This window comes from Rutidosis leptorrhynchoides, chromosome 2 (genome assembly GCF_046630445.1).
Source record: "Rutidosis leptorrhynchoides isolate AG116_Rl617_1_P2 chromosome 2, CSIRO_AGI_Rlap_v1, whole genome shotgun sequence".
Classification (NCBI taxonomy): domain Eukaryota; kingdom Viridiplantae; phylum Streptophyta; class Magnoliopsida; order Asterales; family Asteraceae; genus Rutidosis; species Rutidosis leptorrhynchoides.
In genome coordinates this window covers 562,816,876-562,838,055 of record NC_092334.1, presented here as the reverse complement: position 1 = coordinate 562,838,055, position 21,180 = coordinate 562,816,876, and the positions used below count along the sequence as shown (strand labels likewise).

Below are 21,180 nucleotides of genomic sequence, written 5' to 3'. Positions count from 1 at the left end.
AGAAGGCTAAAAGAAGACATACAAGTAGAGTTACAACGGCTTTAATAGCCAATTGTTCCAAATAGGTTTTACTTTACATCGATTAAAAAGCCGAAAGTAAGAGATAGATCGGATTTGATCGAATAGCTCGCCTCTTTTTAACAACTCATCTTGAAATGCAACTCCATTACGAAACCGCCATAAAACCCAAAAATAAGCAGCAACAATGGTGTAAGCCCGAACTTTTAAAATATTAGGCCCAACCCAATTATCAACCTAATAAGTTCATTCATTTCAGTTCATGAAGATCGAAAACCCTGCGTCCATCCATATTCTTAACCTTCGCCACAAATTCCGAACTAAATCGCATGTAAAAAAGAGATGATTCGAAGATTCATCTATTGTATTACAAATCACACATGTTGAATTCTGAATAGCGACACCTCGAAGTGCAAGATTCAGATCGAACAGGCGATCTCTAGCAATTCTCCACAAAAGGATGTTAATCTTAATCGATAATTCTTGCACCCATCTTGTTTTACAATTATTAGTTGGAAGTGTACAATCATCAATGAATTTTCTTGTGCTAGATACTTTGTATTGATTTGAATTATCTATCGTCCAGCAGAAGGCATCACTTTCGTTTGCTAGTTGTACCTCTGATAGTATTAAAATTAAATTGTTGAGGCTTTTTCGTTTCGACCACTAATACATTCTCTGTTCCACACCCATTTCCAATTGCCATCAACAAACTTATCTTTGACTGTGCAAAACTTACCTGCCAAATAAAATAATCTTTTGAATTGATTCATTAAAGGTACCCCATTCAATCAATTATCAACCCAAAATAATGTAAAAAGGCCATTTTTGACTTTGCAAGCAATAGGATTTGTTGGAATTTTGTTGGATGTTAATGAAGCATTTTATCAAGTTAGTCCAGATGTCGTTTTTTAGACCAGAAACATTCTCTATAGCAACAGTAGGACCATAAACAGCAGATATAACTTTCTCCATAATTGTTTTGGTTGTGTATGGAATCTCCAAAACCATGTAAACATTATCCACATACTAACAGTAACTGTGTTTTTTGTCTTCCTATTGGTCCACGTGTCCCCTTCCCCCTCACAACGGCTTGCTATTCACCATTTACACACATCACTCTACACATAGTTGAGCCTTTTAAGTAAAAATAAAAATAAAAATAAAAATAAAAATAAATAAAATAAATACACGGATAAAAAAAATCGGTTTTCAAATGGGAAACGTATCATTGCTTTGAGGTGACGTGTAGACTTCACCAACAGTTCCTCTTGAGCCCATCCCTCCCATCTTCTTCGACCCATCCCTTTGATCCACCTATCTCATATCACAAAATTATCTCCTTTCAGTTATACATCCACAATCATTCGTCGATAGCTAAATGCTCCAGATGCTTCTGCGATTTTCCCTCTTCTTCATCTGGCGATTTTTCCTCTTCTCGGCAGATTGTTTGTCGACGATTTATTTCTTCCTTTTGCAGCGCCAATTAGGGTTTTGTTTGCGAATGGTAAGTTGTGGATTTTACCTGTTGTCATGCTTTTCTTACCTTTTCTTACCTAATTGATCGAAATTCGGTTGTTTTTTTTCACATTTTTGTGAATCGAAGCTGATTCTTTTTTGTCAAAAAAAAAACGACTATGCCTGATTGCTTTTTTATTCTGTCTTTTGTAGATTCTTGCTGGAGGTGTAACCCGTTTTTAGCTTTTTTCTATTTAAAGGTAATTCTCAGATTGATTTTTGTTCTTTTATTAATTGTAGTTCTAATAGATAAATAATTTATAGATTATAGGTATATATTGATACGTACATACAGTGAATGAGGATTTTTTTAAGGGTTATTTGGTTGATAAATTTAATAACAGGAGGATAATTATGTTTGTTGCTTTTTGTTCAGTTTAATACATATTTTCTACCATTGAAGTTTATATTTTAATTTCACATGAATTTGATTTTTAAATGTAGTTTATCATTAATGATTGTTTATGCTTTGGTTATGTGAGAATTGTATGTTATCTACCTCAAATCTGTGCTCTATTTGATGAATGCGGTAAAAAAAAAAAAATTGATCTTTATTCATGGATCGTTTAGAAATTAATTCTTTTTTCATGGGTCGTTTGGATTTGAGTTTTAATTTTATTATTTAATTTGAATATTAATAATGCAGGTGCTCTTCGACAGCCTAACTGGGGCCATTTGCAAGAACTACATAAAGCGATATAGCTTTGTGAAGATGCAATGGTTGCAACAGATCCAAAAAATATGTCGCTAGGTCATAATGTAGAGGTTAAATGTTTGTAGTCACATTGTTTTATTTTATTTTATTATTTTTTTTTTTTGTTCCTTAGACTCATTATGCATTTGCACATGTACTAACATGAACCTTTTTGGGTATTTAACTTCCAAGATACTGAATTTGGTCACTAATTTTTGTTTTGAAGCAAATTGGTTACTAATTTACTTATGAATTAACTTTATTGAATTGATTTGTTGCAGATAAAGAGAGAAATTGCCACATTAAAGATCGAACCATTGGCTCTGCGTATTGATGGTAGTTGCAGTTTCCCTCTAGATGTATGACCTTTTTTTGTTCAATAATGATCAATTAATTGTGCAGGCTTGTAGATCGAGCGTTTCAAAATAAGGCTGCAAATGGCGTCTTTGCTGTTAAGGTACTGCTTACATGCATAAATATTTTTTGCTTATAGCGTAAGATAATTGGAAAAAGGAGGCTGAATTAAAAATATACACAACTGGTTATTTGGCTGGGGTTATAAGTCATAGTGACAATACTTCTTAATATATTCCAGCAGAAACAAATGGTGACAAAGCAGAGGCCTCCTCAGACTATGGATACGTTATTCGCTAGCATGAAGGAGCAAAGGGTGAAGGCAACTTTATCTCAGCAACAAACACACCTCCAATGGTGTCTAAAAATCCTAAAAGCGCTTTCATGTTCTTGACTGTTGTATCATTGCCTTTTGAAAAGTTGTGGGCCAAGTTTTTCCAGGTTCGTTATAGCCATGTGCATTTGATAATCGTAAGCCTATAATCTATGTATTGACACGTGTGTATCTGCATAGGGACATGAAGGTAGATTTTGGATATATATTCATGCGTCAACAGAAAAACCAGTCCACACAAGCCGTCACTTTGTGGATCGGAAAATTCGTAGTGGCAAGGTTTGTTTGCTAAAATGTATATTTGTATCTATTTGTACTTTAGTTGTTTCATTGCCAGTTGTAATTATTTATTTATTTGTTTGTGTAAATTGCTTTGCTTGATCTATTTTAGTTTATATACATGCTTAATATTTGTATGGATTAGAAAAAACCATATATAAAGTTGTATTATAAGTATTATATATATATATATATATATATATATATATATATATATATATATATATATATATATATATATATATATATATATATCAAATGAAATATGTATGAACTAATCATATTTTTTAATATTTGTATGAATACTTTGGCAGGAAAATTTTCAATGGTTGCGGCAGAGAAACGGCTTTTGGCAAATGCATTGAAGGATCTTGATAATCTAACATTAATGCAGCATTAACCGGGAGATAAAAACACCTGGTACAAATAGTGTGAGGTGTTCGACTATATACCCCGAAAAATATTCTGGTGGGGCAATTTGGGGGTTAAGCAGATACGACGATGACGTGTCAAATGGATGACAATGATCTCATGGCTGACTCATCTATGAAACTTGATTCCTCTTTACTTTGTGATGCACCTAATAAGGTAATAAATGCACACATATCATTATTTTGGATATGGTTTACTACTTGAATACTAACCGAGTTTATATTCGGGAACAGAGTTTTAATCCTATGATGGAACCTGATGATGACTGGACCTGCCAGTTTGATGCAAGCCCAGAAGTAGTGAAGAGTGAGACTAATTTATTTCTCGATCAAGTTTCTGAGATGGCTTCTGAGTGTGCGGGAGCATTTGGCAATGCAGATAACGGTTTCACCTTTCCTAATGGAGTTTCGAGAGTTGAGGAGGATGAAGAATTAACTGAAATAAAGATAAGAGCTTTTCTTGATGAAAAGGTGCAGTTTTTTTCCTTTTTGGGTTTTTTTTCCTATAAAAGAACAATATGGGTGGCCATTTTGACCCATATGAATGGATTCAAAGGGTTGAAACTGATTCATAGTCTATTTATGAAAGTAAAACCTTTTGCGTCATTTTGTTATAATATATGATTCAAAGTTATATGCTTTTTGTAAGGCAGAATCCAAATATAACCTTGCATGTGCTGTTATTGTTATACAGGCTTTAGAACTAAAAAAGATGCAAACTCCTCTTTATGAGGAATTTTACTACCCACTGAATGCAGCAATTTCGCCCGTTTGGAACGAAAACAAAGAAAATTCATCGAACAACCTGTACTTACCTCCTAAGAGCAAGTCACCTAGTAGATTTTTAAAAAAGAGGCTATCTTCAGCTGTTGATGTTTCGGATATCGACAGCCCTGTTAATAATTTAAGACGCGGATCACATATTACATGTCTGTCGCCTCAGAAAGAAAACGTTGTTGATAGAGACACCATTAGTCCAATGTTTGTCTATAAACTCTAATTATCAACTTATTATTCCAATATGTTTTTAAGTATGAAGCTAGATACTTAATATACATTTTATTTGTAGCGCAAGTTTCTCGGAAAGGCAACGATGATGGAAAGAAGAACTTGCTAAGAGCTTGAAAGAAAACAAGGCAAGTTTTTATTTTCTTACTTTCAGAAGAAGTAAAATAAAAATAGAAAATGATAGTAAAAACATAGATTGTATGTTTTCTGCTTATGAACATCATAACCATTATCCTACTACTAAATACAAGTGGGTTTTTTGGTGCGATTATATTTTTTTCAGTAGCATTTTTTTCCTTTTTTTCTTCTTAGTTATTGTATGTCTTAACTTTCTGCTACCACTGCTATTTTAAATGACTTCTGCTAATGTAGTAGTATTAATTTGAGTAGATATTTGCAGGTTGTATTTTCGTTATTTGGATCTTTTTGTTACGATATTTGTTTTAAGGTACTTTTCTTATTTGTTTGGTTTCTTTTGTTTAGATTTTTGGTATCATTGATCGTGGGCTTCGTTGTGGTATATGGATTTGTAGAGTATACTTACCGGGGTATTTTGTTATAAGAATCTGGAATTTTATTTGTTGTATCATAACGTTAGGTAGGAATATGGCAGCTTAAAAATGATAAAGAAAAATGACTATGAAGATTTTGTAGGTGGCGGCTAGAAGAGGTGTCATAATTGTATGAGTCGTGTTTCTTGCGGTTGGTTATGCGGGGTGTCGCCCCGTCTCCAGTCTGGTGTTTATGACAAATTGATGCAACGTCTACGACATTGTAGTCGTCTTTACATAGCCACGTCATACCAATCCTTTCTTGATCACTAACAAAGATAAGTTTTTATGCAGGTAGAGAAGTTTTAATCTTTTTAACAAAGCAAACTGGTACAGGAAGAGGTATTCTTCAATGATGAGCTAAACATGTATATTCTTTAATGAGTTACTTGACATGTTATCAATTGCTACCGATATAATATACCATTCTGGTTTTTTTTTTTTATTTATGGATGAAAAAAGGTTGATTATACCATAATTGTTTTTTTATTTATGAATGAATAAAGTGTAAAGGTTTTTAAGATTCTTTAGACTTTGAATTTTCTTAATATGGTTACCCACAACTGATCCTCAAGTGTGATCTAGGATGCTTGATTTCACTTCCCTATGATTTTCACCCGTTTTTGTGTGTGACAAAGTAGTGTTTCAAAGTTTCAATCCGTTAGATATGATTCATACATCAATTTAGCCTACTTTATTTATTTATTTTTTTTTTATTATAGAATCAACTGAATATTTGGATTAAGAACTGAAGATTTTATATAAATATTTTTTTTACCCATTACTTATACGTAGTCAACATCGAACACAGTAGTTCTGAATTAATAGCTATCACTTATCATATTGTGTGTTTGCAGAAAATTCTCGAGATCTGTGCACAGGTAAGGTAACTGATATTACAGCTTATAGTATCAGCCTTTCACTTCTAATATTTGTTGTAGTTTGTATGTCCCAAAAAATAGCAAGTCAAATGTGTCGTGTGAATTGCTAGCTAGCGTTAAAATCGCATAAATCTTAAAGCAGCAACGCGCGAACCCTTAATTCTTGTTAGAGCCAAAATGAAAGATTACAAACTACCAATGCCTAAACCTCCTTTATCCATTGAAGAAAGAATTGAATCCCATTTGATCCAAGACATTTTCTTTGTCTCACCATCACTACCTCAAAAGAAGTCTCTTCTTAATCCTTCCAGAATTTGAATTACATTCTTTAGACATTTAAAAATCGATAGGTAATAAATTCCAACACTTCCGAGAACTGATTTAATCAACGTTAACCGACCTCCATATGATAACATTTTAGCTCCTTTATCCATTGAAGAAAGGATTGAATCCCATTTGATCCAAGACATTTTCTTTGTCTCACCATCACTACCTCAAAAGAAGTCTCTTCTTAATCCTTCCAGAATTTGAATTACATTCTTTAGACATTTAAAAATCGATAGGTAATAAATTCCAACACTTCCGAGAACTGATTTAATCAACGTTAACCGACCTCCATATGATAACATTTTAGCTTGCCATAATGAAAGCCTCTTTTTGAATTTATCTATTAATGGTTTCCAACTAGCACTCAAATTCATGTTAGATGTCTTGACAATATTATTAAACACCTCAAAAGGCAGGCAATTGATTGGGAAGCCAATTAATCTAGCACGTTGGTTGGACGTTAGAAAAATGTGGATTGAGAAATGTAAGATCAAAACCAATGTGGCGAGACAAAAGCACGAATTTGTTGGATTTACACAAAAATGTTTTCATTCGAAGATTGTTAGGAGAAATAATAATAAGTGCATCATTCGGGGATTAAATATGGATGGAGTTTGGATCGAAAACCTGGATGCCATTCAAACTGTGGCTCAGTTTCATTTCATTTCCAACGTATTATAGCAATCTTAACAAATGACAATAATAGGCCATATTTGCGAAAGTTGGATAGACTTATATTAAACAAATTATTGAAGGTTTCCGGCCTACAATCTAGAAGCTCACCTTCTAGATGTTCAAAGTAGCCTTCTTTGAACACCATGTGGAAGTAGCCAAGTTGAAAACGGTGACGGCCGCCAACCTTCAACGTTCACACGTCACCTTCCTCGTTCACACCTATACCGCTATAAGATCTTAGCTATAAATAGAGGTGCAAACCTCAGTTGTAAATCATCACAAATCACTCAGAGAAGTGTAATCACAACCTAGATAGTGTGTGTGAGTTTGAGAGTTTTTTTGTGAGTTTTGTAATACTCGTGTAATCTATTCTTGTGAGTAATAGAGTTATTTTCTCTCAAATTTGTATCTCCCAACGTCCAGGCGATCCTCTCTTCCTAACAAGTGGTATCAAAAGCTTGGTTAGAGAAGTTGGTCGAGTTTTGGGTTTTCTGAAGTTTTCTCAAAATTCAATTTTGAGTGTACCATTGGATTCGTCTCGTCGAACCGAGTCCAACGCAAAAAACGGTGACTTAAACGGAGTTATAACGAGCCCAGAAAACGCGGTCAAAGTTTGGTCAACTCGCCGGAATCTCGCCGGAGAAGACGACCGGTGCCAGAATTTTTCCCGGAGAAGAAAGTCCTGCAGCAATTCACTGTAACAGTCCTGTAGCAATTCACTGTAGCAGCTGGCGGCACTGTAGCACGTTCCTGTAGCAGTACTGTAGCAGTACTTTAGCAGGACTGTAGCAATTCTGAAATTTTACAATTTTGTCCCTGAAATTTTCAGAATTTCATTTTTTTTGGTTCCTGAAGTTTATAAAAATTATAATTTTGCCCCGTAAGTGGAATTTAAGCCGCGGAGTGTCTATTCCACCATTTTCAACCGTTCCGGACGTAACGGTGATCTATGTTTTCTACAATTCAACCCCGTTTGTGTTGAAAAATTATTTGTAAGGTGATAATGTCCATAGAAGAGTCAACATCATCTTCGGGAGCTATGATTATGCTCACAGCCACAAACTACACGTTGTGGAAACCTCGGATGGAAGATCTCCTCAGCTGTAAGGATTTGTTCGATCTTATTGAATTGAAGGGTATAAACCCTGATTCTGCCAAAGAGAAAGAGTGGAAGAAATCAAACCGAAAAACTATTGGTCAGATTCGTCAATGGATTGATCATAGTGTCTTCCACCATGCTGCACAAGAGACAGACGCATATGTGTGACGATCGCTCCAAATCCATATGGACGAACACGTCATTCATTGATTTCATTGCGAGGTATTTGACCTCTATATGATACGTTTTGTAAACATTGCATTCTTTTGAAAAGGCACACCATAAATGAATATTTAAATCAAAGGTTTTCGACATCTGATGATTTCTACATATAGACAATCACCGTATATAATAGTTTACAACATCATTTCTGTTGACAATGCAGTCAAAATAAGATACATGGTGATGATTTGGTAAATGCAACGTCTCCTTGAAAAATATGTCATGTAAGACTCCATGCACATAGCTTGTTTAACATCTAAGCAAACAGCGGAAGACTTCTAGGAAACCTGAGAATAAACATGCTAACAAGTGTCAACACAAAGGTTGGTGAGTTCATAGTTTTAATGTTGCTCATAATCTGTATATAAAGGTGGATCACAAGATTTCAGTTGTTTCATCCAGAAACGTTTATCAATAGATTCTACATAACAGAGCACCCTGGTAACTAAACTTAACGCTATAGTGATAATTACCCCATTCGTTTTAATACGCGCAAACCAACGTGTCTTAAACTCAAATAACATACGTCCGTTAAAAGGCTAGCGCTCTAGCTCGGACGGGGATGTCAAGCCCTATGGATCCATATACAATTATTCGCGCCCACCAGTCCATATCCTATGTACTGGCAGCTACTAGTTACCAAAGCTAAGGGATTTTCGGTTTAACTCAGTGTAGAATTTAGTATGTACTTGTGTCTTATTGCGTTTAAAATAAATTGCATGTATTCTCAGCCCAAAAATATTTAAAGTATTTAAAAAAGGAGACTATAAACTCACGCATATAAATATTGTATATCGGTTAATAAAGCATTTGCATGTATTCTCAGCCCAAAAATGTAGGGAGTAAAAGGGATCATATGAAACTCACTGTTTAATATTGATATACAATATTGTAGAAAAGCACGTAGACGCATCGGAGATGATAAACACGAGGTTTGATTCACAAAAATACCCTCGAACATTACCCATAATTTCCTTGGCAATAACCCATATTTTCCTTAGCTCTAGCTCGCTTGGAAACACGTTTTGAAAATTACTTGGACAGCACTCCGTCGTAATATTTTATGTACATTATTATTTTTGTATCGCAAAAATAATAACACTAATAATAAAAATAATAAGATTAATAATAATCTTATTAATAATAATAATAATAATAATAATAATAATAATAATAATAATAATAATAATAATAATAATAATAATAATAAATAATATTACGGAGTATATCTATATTTGTGTATGTGTGTGATTATCTCGAGCCAAAAACTGCAATTTATAGCAATCATACCTGAAAAAGTACCCCATGCGATCGCATGGGGTTTAGCCTCCTTGGCCATGCGATCGCATGGCTGGAGGATCCAGCTCATAAACCTTTGTCTCATTGTTTGTCGACGTATTATATATATTAATATAATACGTAAATCGAATATTAAATTTTAAAAAGTCGTATTTATTAAATACTTCAGGGGTATTCTATGTAACTTATAATTAATAATTTCTATCATGTCGTTTTCATGTGAATAGTAAATGAATTAATTTAAATTCAACTATTTAAGCTACACGTTGTACGTTGTGCTTTACAAATTGTACATTATTAATTTAACTTCGTTTCTTAAAAAAAATACAAAAATTATATCATAAAAATAAAATGACTTAATACGTAAAAATTTTAATTTGAAATAGCATCGTTTAATAGTAAATTTTTAATCATTTCGTATATAAATATTATTCGCATGATTTCGTATATATCGAAAACTCTTATATTTATTAAAATATGTATATAATACATGTTATAACGTTCGTGAATCGTTGTACAAACAGGATGGTCAACCGTTATATAAAAAAAATCATTTTCAAAAGTTTTAAAACTTGTCAAAATTCACTGCTTATCATGTCGGAAACATTAAATCATAAAAAGATTAAGTTTAAATTTGGTCAGAAATTTTCGGGTCATCACAGTACCTACCCGTTAAAGAAATTTCGTCCCGAAATTTGAGTGAGGTCGTCATGGCTAACAATAAAAATGTTTTAATGGCGAATATGAGTTGATAATAAAGTTTTATCTATGTTTGAATAATATGGATAAAATAATCCAATTACTCGAAGCGTATGAGAGAAGTTATCGTAATAGAATGAAATGGAGAATAGAGATTCGTCTTATCTCTTGACGTAGTAACGATTGATTTCCGGAATTTAAGGAATAGAAAATCTTCATAATCTAAATAAGATTTGATTCTTCGGAATTTGCAGAAATTAGGATTTTCTTTGATTAAATGCGTAATCTGCCACGATTGCTATGTCTGATATTTCGCTATAAATTGACCTCTTCCGTTTCATTATTTTCACCACTCCTATATCTTCTTCCTCATTTCATATTTTCAAAAGATTGTGAAATGCTTCATTCAGTTCTGATTCTTGATATACTCCTAACTTTCATATCTGTCATTCTTCTTTTTCATCTACCGCCAGAGGAAGTTATTTTCTTCTACCATTACCTTGGGGTTATAGTGTTTTTCATTCTCCCGTGTCTTTATATTGCTATACGCATTGATATACACGGTTTGTAATTTCGGGATTGTTATCGGGCTTTATATTCTCCATTATATTTCGGAGCTTCATGCTTTCGTTTTCTCTTCCCGACCTTAAGTTAAGCGAATAATGGTCCAGAATTCGTAGCTATTCATTTCGGAATGAACATAGTTAATGTTCTAAGAAAGAAATTGTAATGGCACGATATTGATTTATCAAATTATCAGAATATCTGGAAAAGACCGAATCATCAAGAAAAATATTTTCTTGATCTGTTTAGAGGTTAAATAGAATGAAAGAGTTATGTAACATGGTTCATGATGAGGGTATGATCTGAGAACCTTTATCACGTTCCATTAGAAACTCAGCATGACTTACTGTAATATAATCACGTTGATCAAGTGTCATTATATTATACTAACTCATGCTTCAGCTCCCAACACCACTTTCAAAATATTCATATTTTAAACTTGAAAGTTTCAGAATTTAGAAGCTAAAATAGTTTCTTTTATGATATAACACAGATATCGCAAGGAGAAAATTGATTTTCGATACGAATGATTATGAAATTATCTCCAGAAATATGGAGGATATTTATAATGAAAGATTCGATGATATCTTAGAATTTCTAATATCAGAGGATGATGAAGAATATTGTCCGCAAGGGTTTAGATTCGGAAGCAAGGTATTCGTTAATGGCTTCAGCAGATACTGAATCATTTGGATTCTTTGAAGGTAGATTTAGTCTTCGTGATTTGTCCACAGCCTCCTTCATGGTCTGCTCAATCCGTTTTTCAGTTCCAAACCTTCTCTTTTTCTCAGCTTTACCACCATACTATTATTTATCATCAAACTTTTGACTGTTAAAGTCGTTTACCATTTTTGCTGCTTCATCAGCATTGTTCCAATTTCAGAGAACTAGTTCATAGTTTGGGATGTTTTTCCGAAACTTCACCTTCGAAGTATGTAAGTCTAGAAGATAGATGTTATCCATATATAACTGTTGTCGTAGAAAATGCTGCAAGATTCAAAATACTGATTGCTAATTCCCGGTAGTTGGTATGGCAATTACCGTTATAAGATGTGGATGAGTACATGATAGGGTTTCAATGAGTATAAGGATTTTTCGAAAGGTCAAGGATCAATGAAGTTGTTGGTAAATTTACTGCTAATGTGGTGGAACATAAAAAGTTCCCCGGTAACAAAAACGTATATGTCAAGGTTACAATAAGGTTAATCTGAAAAGTCAAAGTTGACTGGTTGAAAGTGTGATAAAACTGGATACTTTGAAAAGGATGGCAAGATTATTTTCAGTAATAACAATGCTAAAGGATCTTTCACATTTTTGAAGTCAAAGTATAGATTTGAAAGATGTAGAGATCTAAGAATGATGTCACAGGTTCAGAGTTATGACTTAGATTCTGATCCGTCAATATCAGAATATGTAATTGAATTTGTATGAAAATGATTGTATATCGTTGTGAGCATTGTTAATAATTTTTGAATCAAAGTTGAAGAATGTACAGTGTAACATATTAATTGCGAACTTATATATTTCCCGGGTATTACCTACCCGTTAAAGATTTCACAATTAATACTTTGTACAAAAGAATTTTTATTACCGTCTTTATGAAAATATATGTATGTATATTTTCTTCAGATGTAACACAGATTTGATGAGTTAATATCATATTAAGCTCATTTAATTTTTTTTTTTGTTGGATTAGAAATGAATAATCTCTAAAACATTAAAGATTTCATAATCTTCATGGAGTATTTTACTAATGTAATCAATACTTCGTTATTCAGTTTTATTGATATTTCCTCAGTGAATCATGTTGGTGCTTATGGAACTCTTGCTAACTTCGCAAGGTAAAAATGATGTTTTCTGGGAAGTTTCGAGTATATCGAAAATGAAAATGTAAAATCAATTATGTAATTGAATAATACACTTGGTTTATTATGAAATGGAATTCATTAAGTTGAAACAAAGATTGTAGTTAACAATGGTTAAGTTGTTAAGGAAGGATGTACATCATTGCATATTAGTAATATGAACTAACCGAGTAGTACCTACCAGTTAAGATTCACATGTAATAGCTTAGTACGAAAAGATTTATTTTGATTTCAAAATTCATATATATTAAATATACATAAAATTTCTTCAGGGGAAATGAGTTAATACTTCATCGGTTATTGTTGCTGGTATTTCTTGGTAACTACGGTGCGTATGACGTTGATGCTCGTGGAACAGATTGTGAAGTTGAGGTTTGCGATGCGGATGTTGTTGGTGGTGGTAATGGTACTGTTGGTGTTGTTGTCGGTGGTACTGTTGATGCCGGTGATGCTGCTGGTGTTTGTAACCTTTGCACCATATTCTCCAAAGCCACTACCCGAGCACGAAGCTCGTTGACTTCTTCTACTACACCGGGATGATTGGCGGTTCGGACGAGCGGATGAATAAGATCCAGAATTTGAGATAGTATATTATCGTGACGAGATACTCTGGAAATGAGAGAGAAAATGGTGTCTCGAACAGGTTCGCCAGTAAGTGCTTCAGGTTCTTCGCCAAGAGGGCAATGTGGTGGGTGAAAGGGATCGCCTTCTTCTTGTCTCCAATAATTAAGTAGGCTACGAACCCATCCCCAATTCATCCAGAATAGATGATGGCTAATTGGTTGATCCATTCCGGTTACACTGTCTTCGGAATTCAGGTGAATATCCATATCGGAATAGCTGTCAGAGTTTGAACTAGATACGGGATCCATCTTGTATAAATAGGGAGATGATTTTTGATATGAATTAGATTATAGAATTTAGTTTGGTATTCTTCAATACATAATTTACATATGTATATATAATACCAAATTCCATAAATCACGGAGAAATTTTCGGAAGATATCAGGAAAAGTTTACAGTAACAGATACGCTAAGATATGAATTTTTGTCTATACACTATTTATGCAATAAATGCAGGAAAACGTGTCTAGACTTAAGAATGATAAGCATGTAATTTTCGACAAGAAATGATAAGCAAAACTTTTAACTTGCAGACACGGTCGAAGTCCAGACTTACTAATGCATCTTAACAACTATCAGTTAGACACATTCATGCAAGACCTAATTCGCTAGGACCAACGCTCTGATACCAACTGTGACGATCGCTCCAAATCCATATGGACGAACACGTCATTCATTGATTTCATTGCGAGGTATTTGACCTCTATATGATACGTTTTGTAAACATTGCATTCTTTTGAAAAGGCACACCATAAATGAATATTTAAATCAAAGGTTTTCGACATCTGATGATTTCTACATATAGACAATCACCGTATATAATAGTTTACAACATCATTTCTGTTGACAATGCAGTCAAAATAAGATACATGGTGATGATTTGGTAAATGCAACGTCTCCTTGAAAAATATGTCATGTAAGACTCCATGCACATAGCTTGTTTAACATCTAAGCAAACAGCGGAAGACTTCTAGGAAACCTGAGAATAAACATGCTAACAAGTGTCAACACAAAGGTTGGTGAGTTCATAGTTTTAATGTTGCTCATAATCTGTATATAAAGGTGGATCACAAGATTTCAGTTGTTTCATCCAGAAACGTTTATCAATAGATTCTACATAACAGAGCACCCTGGTAACTAAACTTAACGCTATAGTGATAATTACCCCATTCATTTTAATACGCGCAAACCAACGTGTCTTAAACTCAAATAACATACGTCCGTTAAAAGGCTAGCGCTCTAGCTCGGACGGGGATGTCAAGCCCTATGGATCCATATACAATTATTCGCGCCCACCAGTCCATATCCTATGTACTGGCAGCTACTAGTTACCAAAGCTAAGGGATTTTCGGTTTAACTCAGTGTAGAATTTAGTATGTACTTGTGTCTTATTGCATTTAAAATAAATTGCATGTATTCTCAGCCCAAAAATATTTAAAGTATTTAAAAAAGGAGACTATAAACTCATGCATATAAATATTGTATATCGGTTAATAAAGCATTTGCATGTATTCTCAGCCCAAAAATGTAGGGAGTAAAAGGGATCATATGAAACTCACTATTTAATATTGATATACAATATTGTAGAAAAACACGTAGACGCATCGGAGATGATAAACACGAGGTTTGATTCACAAAAATACCCTCGAACATTACCCATAATTTCCTTGGCAATAACCCATATTTTCCTTAGCTCTAGCTCGCTTGGAAACACGTTTTGAAAATTACTTGGACAGCACTCCGTCGTAATATTTTATGTACATTATTATTTTTGTATCGCAAAAATAATAACACTAATAATAAAAATAATAAGATTAATAATAATCTTATTAATAATAATAATAATAATAATAATAATAATAATAATAATAATAATAATAATAATAATAATAATAATAATAATAATAATAATAAATAATATTACGGAGTATATCTATATTTGTGTATGTGTGTGATTATCTCGAGCCAAAAACTGCAATTTATAGCAATCATACCTGAAAAAGTACCCCATGCGATCGCATGGGGTTTAGCCTCCTTGGCCATGCGATCGCATGGCTGGAGGATCCAGCTCATAAACCTTTGTCTCGTTGTTTGTCGACGTATTATATATATTAATATAATACGTAAATCGAATATTAAATTTTAAAAAGTCGTATTTATTAAATACTTCAGGGGTATTCTATGTAACTTATAATTAATAATTTCTATCATGTCGTTTTAATGTGAATAGTAAATGAATTAATTTAAATTCAACTATTTAAGCTACACGTTGTACGTTGTGCTTTACAAATTGTACATTATTAATTTAACTTCGTTTCTTAAAAAAAATACAAAAATTATATCATAAAAATAAAATGACTCAATACGTAAAAATTTTAATTTGAAATAGCATCGTTTAATAGTAAATTTTTAATCATTTCGTATATAAATATTATTCGCATGATTTCGTATATATCGAAAACTCTTATATTTATTAAAATATGTATATAATACATGTTATAACGTTCGTGAATCGTTGTACAAACAGGATGGTCAACCGTTATATAAAAAAAATCATTTTCAAAAGTTTTAAAACTTGTCAAAATTCATTGCTTATCATGTCGGAAACATTAAATCATAAAAAGATTAAGTTTAAATTTGGTCAGAAATTTCCGGGTCATCACAATATGCCTTCTGGAAAAAGTTGGAGGACATGTACCAGGCCAAGACTGCTCGGAATAAAGCACTGATGATGAGGCGTTTAGTCAACATGAAGCTTAAAAGTGGAACTTCAGTTGCCGAGCATACCAGTGAGTTTCAGAGCTTGGTCAACTAGTTATCGTCTATAGAGATGCCTCTTGATGATGAAGTTCAGGCGCTATTGCTACTTAGTTCTCTTCCCGATAGCTGGGAAACGCTGGTCGTAACACTCAGCAACTCAGCTTCGAATGGCAAACTTACCATGTCAATGGTCAAGGATGCCCTATTCAGTAAAGAGGCAAGGAGAAAAGGCATGGGCACAGATCAGACCCATGCCTTTGTCACCGAGAATCGGGGGAGGCAACGAATGAGTAGCAAAAACAAATGGAAAGGCAGAAGCAAGAGCAGGGGCAGGTCTGCTGATGGAAGAAAACCAATATATAAATGCCATCATTGTGGATTAGAAGGACATATGAAGAATAACTGCTACAGATTGAAAGAGGAACAAGATCAAAGCAATTCATAGTCGAAGAACAAGGGTGGAGAAACATTAGTTACTATCACTGGTGATGTAGTTTATTGTTCAACCCATGATGAGACATGCCTTCACGTCTCACGAGAAGACACGGAATGGGTGGTAGATAATGCAGCTTCCTACCACGTGACTCCATACAAGGAATACTTCACAACATACAAAGCTGGTGACTTTGGAGCTGTGAAGATGGGAAATTTCAGTTCCGCTGAGATTGTCGGAATTGGTGATGTCAAGATAAAGACAAGTTCCGGGAGCACCATCACTCTGAAGGATGTCCGCTATATGTCAGATCTTCGGCTAAATCTACTTTCTGGAGTAGCTTTAGACAAACAGGGCTATGATAGTCATTTCAGTAGAGGCACATGGAATTTGTCAAGAGGCGCTATGATAGTTGCTCGAGGACACATTTGTGGCACACTATACAAGACTCATTTAAAGATCTGCACATACAGCATTAATGTTGCAGAAAAGGAGGCTTCACAAAATTTATGCCACCAGAGACTCGGTCACATGAGTGAGAAAGGGTTGTCTACCCTAATAAAGAAGAAGCTTATCAATGTAGACAAGGACGCTGCACTAGATCCTTGCAATCATTGTCTGTTTGGTAAGCAGCATAGAGTCTCGTTTAATTCTTCTTCAACTAGAAAATCAGAGTTACTCAGTCTGGTACACTCTGATGTTTGCGGTCCCTTAGAGGTTGAATCAATTGGCGGCAATCGATATTTTCTGACGTTTATCGATGATACTTCTCGAAAGGTGTGGGTGTATTTCTTGCGGACGAAGGACCAGGTGTTCGATTACTTCAAACAGTTCCATGTCATGGTAGAACGTGAGACAAGAAAGAAGTTAAAGTGTCTTTTTCGACAACGGCGGTGAATACTCTTCCAGGCAGTTCGATGCCTATTGTAGATCATATGGCATCCGACATGAGAAGACAGTTCCACATACCCCTCAACACAATGGTATAGCAGAAAGAATGAACCGAACAATCATGGAACATGTTCGGAGCATGCTCAGTATGGCTAAGCTGCCAAAGCCATTCTGGGGAGAAGCAGTCAGAGCCGCATGTTACTTGATCAACCGATCTCCATCAGTACCACTGAATTTTGAAGTTCCGGAGAAACTTTGTTCTGGAAAGGATCCATCATACTCTCACTTAAGAGTATTTGGATGTTTGGCATACGCACATGTATCCAAAGAGCTCAGACATAAGCTGAATGCAAGGACCACTCCATTCATATTCATAGGCTATGGAGATGAAGAATTTGGATACAGATTATGGGATCCAAAGGAGAAAAAGGTGATCAGAAGTAGGGACGTGGTGTTCCATGAAATCCATACAATAGAAGATATTGAAAAGCTCACAATATCTCAGAAGACAAATGTTGCTGCTCAGGTGTCAGAGGCAACATCGGAATCATTCATGAGAAATGAATTTTCAGTGCAAGAAGAAATGCCAGATGTAGAAGATAATGATGAAAATGACGGTGCTGAGCAGGGGGAGCCACAACCCCATCTGCCAGACATTCCAGTACTATCACAAGGTCAAGATGATGGTGGATCTCCTCATAATGTTCCAGAAGTTCGTAGATCTGAACGAGGTCGGATTCCATCGAGTAGATATCTAGAATCCGAGTACCTTCTACTTACTGAAGATGGAGAACCAGAGAGTTTTCATGAAGCAGTAACTCATAAGGATAAAGAAAAATGGTTGCTCGCAATGCAGGATGAGATGGATTCTCTGCAGAAAAATCAAACTTATGAGATTGTAGAACTTTCACGCGGGAAGAAGGCACTGAAAAACAAATGGGTGTTCAAGCTGAAAAAGGATGGTAGTAGAAAAGTGGTGAAATACAAAGTACGGCTTGTAATCAAAGAATTCCAACAGAAGAAAGGGATTGATTTTGACGAGATATTTTCACCAGCAGTCAAGATGACTTCAATTAGAGTCATACTTGGATTGGTCGTAAGTATGAACTTGGAGCTTGAACAGATGGATGTAAAGACAGCTTTTCTTCATGGAGATTTACAAGAAGAAATTTACATGTAGCAGCCGGAAGGTTTTGAGGTTTCAGGAGATAACCTCGTATGCAAGCTGAAGAAAAGTTTATATGGTTTGAAGCAGGCACCTAGGCAGTGGTACAAGAAGTTTGACTTGTGCATGGTGTGTAGTGACCCGAACTTTTCCATGTTTATATATATTAATTGAGATTGATATTTACATGATTAAATGTTTCCAACATGTTAAGCAATCAAACTTGTTAAGACTTGATTAATTGAAATATGTTTCATATAGACAATTGATCACCCAAGTTGACCGGTGATTCACGAACGTTAAAACTTGTAAAAACTATATGATGACATATATATAGATATATATATAGTTAACATGATACTATGATAAGTAAACATATCATTAAGTATATTAACAATGAACTACATATGTAAAAACAAGACTACTAACTTAATGATTTTTAAACGAGACATATATGTAACGATTATCGTTGTAAAGACATTTAATGTATATATATCATATTAAGAGATATTTATACATGATAATATCATGATAATATATTAATTTAAAATCTCATTTAATATTATAAACATTGGGTTAACAACATTTAACATGATCGTTAACCTAAAGGTTTCAAAACAACACTTACATGTAACGACTAACGATGACTTAACGACTCAGTTAAAATGTATATACATGTAGTGTTTTAATATGTATTTATACACTTTTGAAAGACTTCAATACACTTATCAAAATACTTCTACTTAACAAAAATTCTTACAATTACATCCTCGTTCAGTTTCATCAACAATTCTACTCGTATGCACCCGTATTCGTACAATACACAGCTTTTAGATGTATGTACTATTGGTATATACACTCCAATGATCAGCTCTTAGCAGCCCATGTGAGTCACCTAACACATGTGGGAACCATCATTTGGCAACCAGCATGAAATATCTCATAAAATTACAAAAATATGAGTAATCATTCATGACTTATTTACATGAAAACAAAATTACATATCCTTTATATCTAATCCATACACCAACGACCAAAAACACCTACAAACACTTTCATTATTCAATTTTATTTATCTAATTAATCTCTCTCAAGTTCTATCTTCAAGTTCTAAGTGTTCTTCATAAATTCTACAAGTTCTAGTTACATAAAATCAAGAATACTTTCAAGTTTGCTAGCTCACTTCCAATCTTGTAAGGTGATCATCCAACCTCAAGAAATCTTTGTTTCTTACAGTAGGTTATCATTCTAATACAAGGTAATAATCATATTCAAACTTTGGTTCAATTTCTATAACTATAACAATCTTATTTCAAGTGATGATCTTACTTGAACTTGTTTTCGTGTCATGATTCTGCTTCAAGAACTTCGAGCCATCCAAGGATCCGTTGAAGCTAGATCCATTTTTCTATTTTCCAGTAGGTTTATCCAAGGAACTTAAGGTAGTAATGATGTTCATAACATCATTCGATTCATACATATAAAGCTATCTTATTCGAAGGTTTAAACTTGTAATCACTAGAACATAGTTTAGTTAATTCTAAACTTGTTCGCAAACAAAAGTTAATCCTTCTAACTTGACTTTTAAAATCAACTAAACACATGTTCTATATCTATATGATATGCTAACTTAATGATTTAAAACCTGGAAACACGAAAAACACCGTAAAACCGGATTTACGCCGTCGTAGTAACACCGCGGGCTGTTTTGGGTTAGTTAATTAAAAACTATGATAAACTTTGATTTAAAAGTTGTTATTCTGAGAAAATGATTTTTATTATGAACATGAAACTATATCCAAAAATTATGGTTAAACTCAAAGTGGAAGTATGTTTTCTAAAATGGTCATCTAGACGTCGTTCTTTCGACTGAAATGACTACCTTTACAAAAACGACTTGTAACTTATTTTTCCAACTATAAACCTATACTTTTTATGTTTAGATTCATAAAATAGAGTTCAATATGAAACCATAGCAATATGATTCACTCAAAACGGATTTAAAATGAAGAAGTTATGGGTAAAACAAGATTGGATAATTTTTCTCATTTTAGCTACGCGAAAATTGGTAACAAATCTATTCCAACCATAACTTAATCAACTTGTATTGTATATTATGTAATCTTGAGATACCATAGACACGTATACAATGTTTCGACATATCATGTCGACACATCTATATATATTTCGAAACAACCATAGACACTCTATATGTGAATGTTGGAGTTAGCTATACAGGGTTGAGGTTGATTCCAAAATATATATAGTTTGAGTTGTGATCAATACTGAGATAAGTATACACTAGGTCGTGGATTGATTCAAGATAATATTTATCGATTTATTTCTGTACATCTAACTGTGGACAACTAGTTGTAGGTTACTAACGAGGACAGCTGACTTAATAAACTTAAAACATCAAAATATATTAAAAGTGTTGTAAATATATTTTGAACATACTTTGATATATATGTATATATCGTTATAGGTTC

General features: G+C 33.8%; 1 protein-coding gene across 1 annotated transcript; it reads left to right on the top strand.

The window, feature by feature from the left end:
- The first annotated feature begins 2,181 nt into the window (after positions 1 to 2,181).
- Positions 2,182 to 5,254, top strand: LOC139889741 (mitogen-activated protein kinase kinase kinase NPK1-like). The gene is made up of 10 exons (XM_071872677.1): positions 2,182 to 2,287; positions 2,512 to 2,566; positions 2,633 to 2,687; positions 2,826 to 3,025; positions 3,099 to 3,197; positions 3,512 to 3,785; positions 3,863 to 4,216; positions 4,323 to 4,609; positions 5,120 to 5,184; positions 5,235 to 5,254. Exons 6-10 carry the CDS (start codon positions 3,699 to 3,701, stop codon positions 5,252 to 5,254), a joined length of 813 nt encoding a protein of 270 aa, XP_071728778.1. The 5' UTR covers positions 2,182 to 2,287; positions 2,512 to 2,566; positions 2,633 to 2,687; positions 2,826 to 3,025; positions 3,099 to 3,197; positions 3,512 to 3,698.
- Positions 5,255 to 21,180: the final 15,926 nt, after the last annotated feature.

Coding starts and splice junctions, on each gene's coding strand:
- LOC139889741 (XM_071872677.1), top strand. CDS start 3,699: ATGACGTGTCAAATGGATGACAATGATCTCATGGCTGACTCATCTATG. Junction 4,610..5,119: donor AGAGACACCATTAGTCCAAT/GTTTGTCTATAA, acceptor TCTTTTGTTTAG/ATTTTTGGTATCATTGATCG. Junction 5,185..5,234: donor TGTAGAGTATACTTACCGGG/GTATTTTGTTAT, acceptor TCATAACGTTAG/GTAGGAATATGGCAGCTTAA.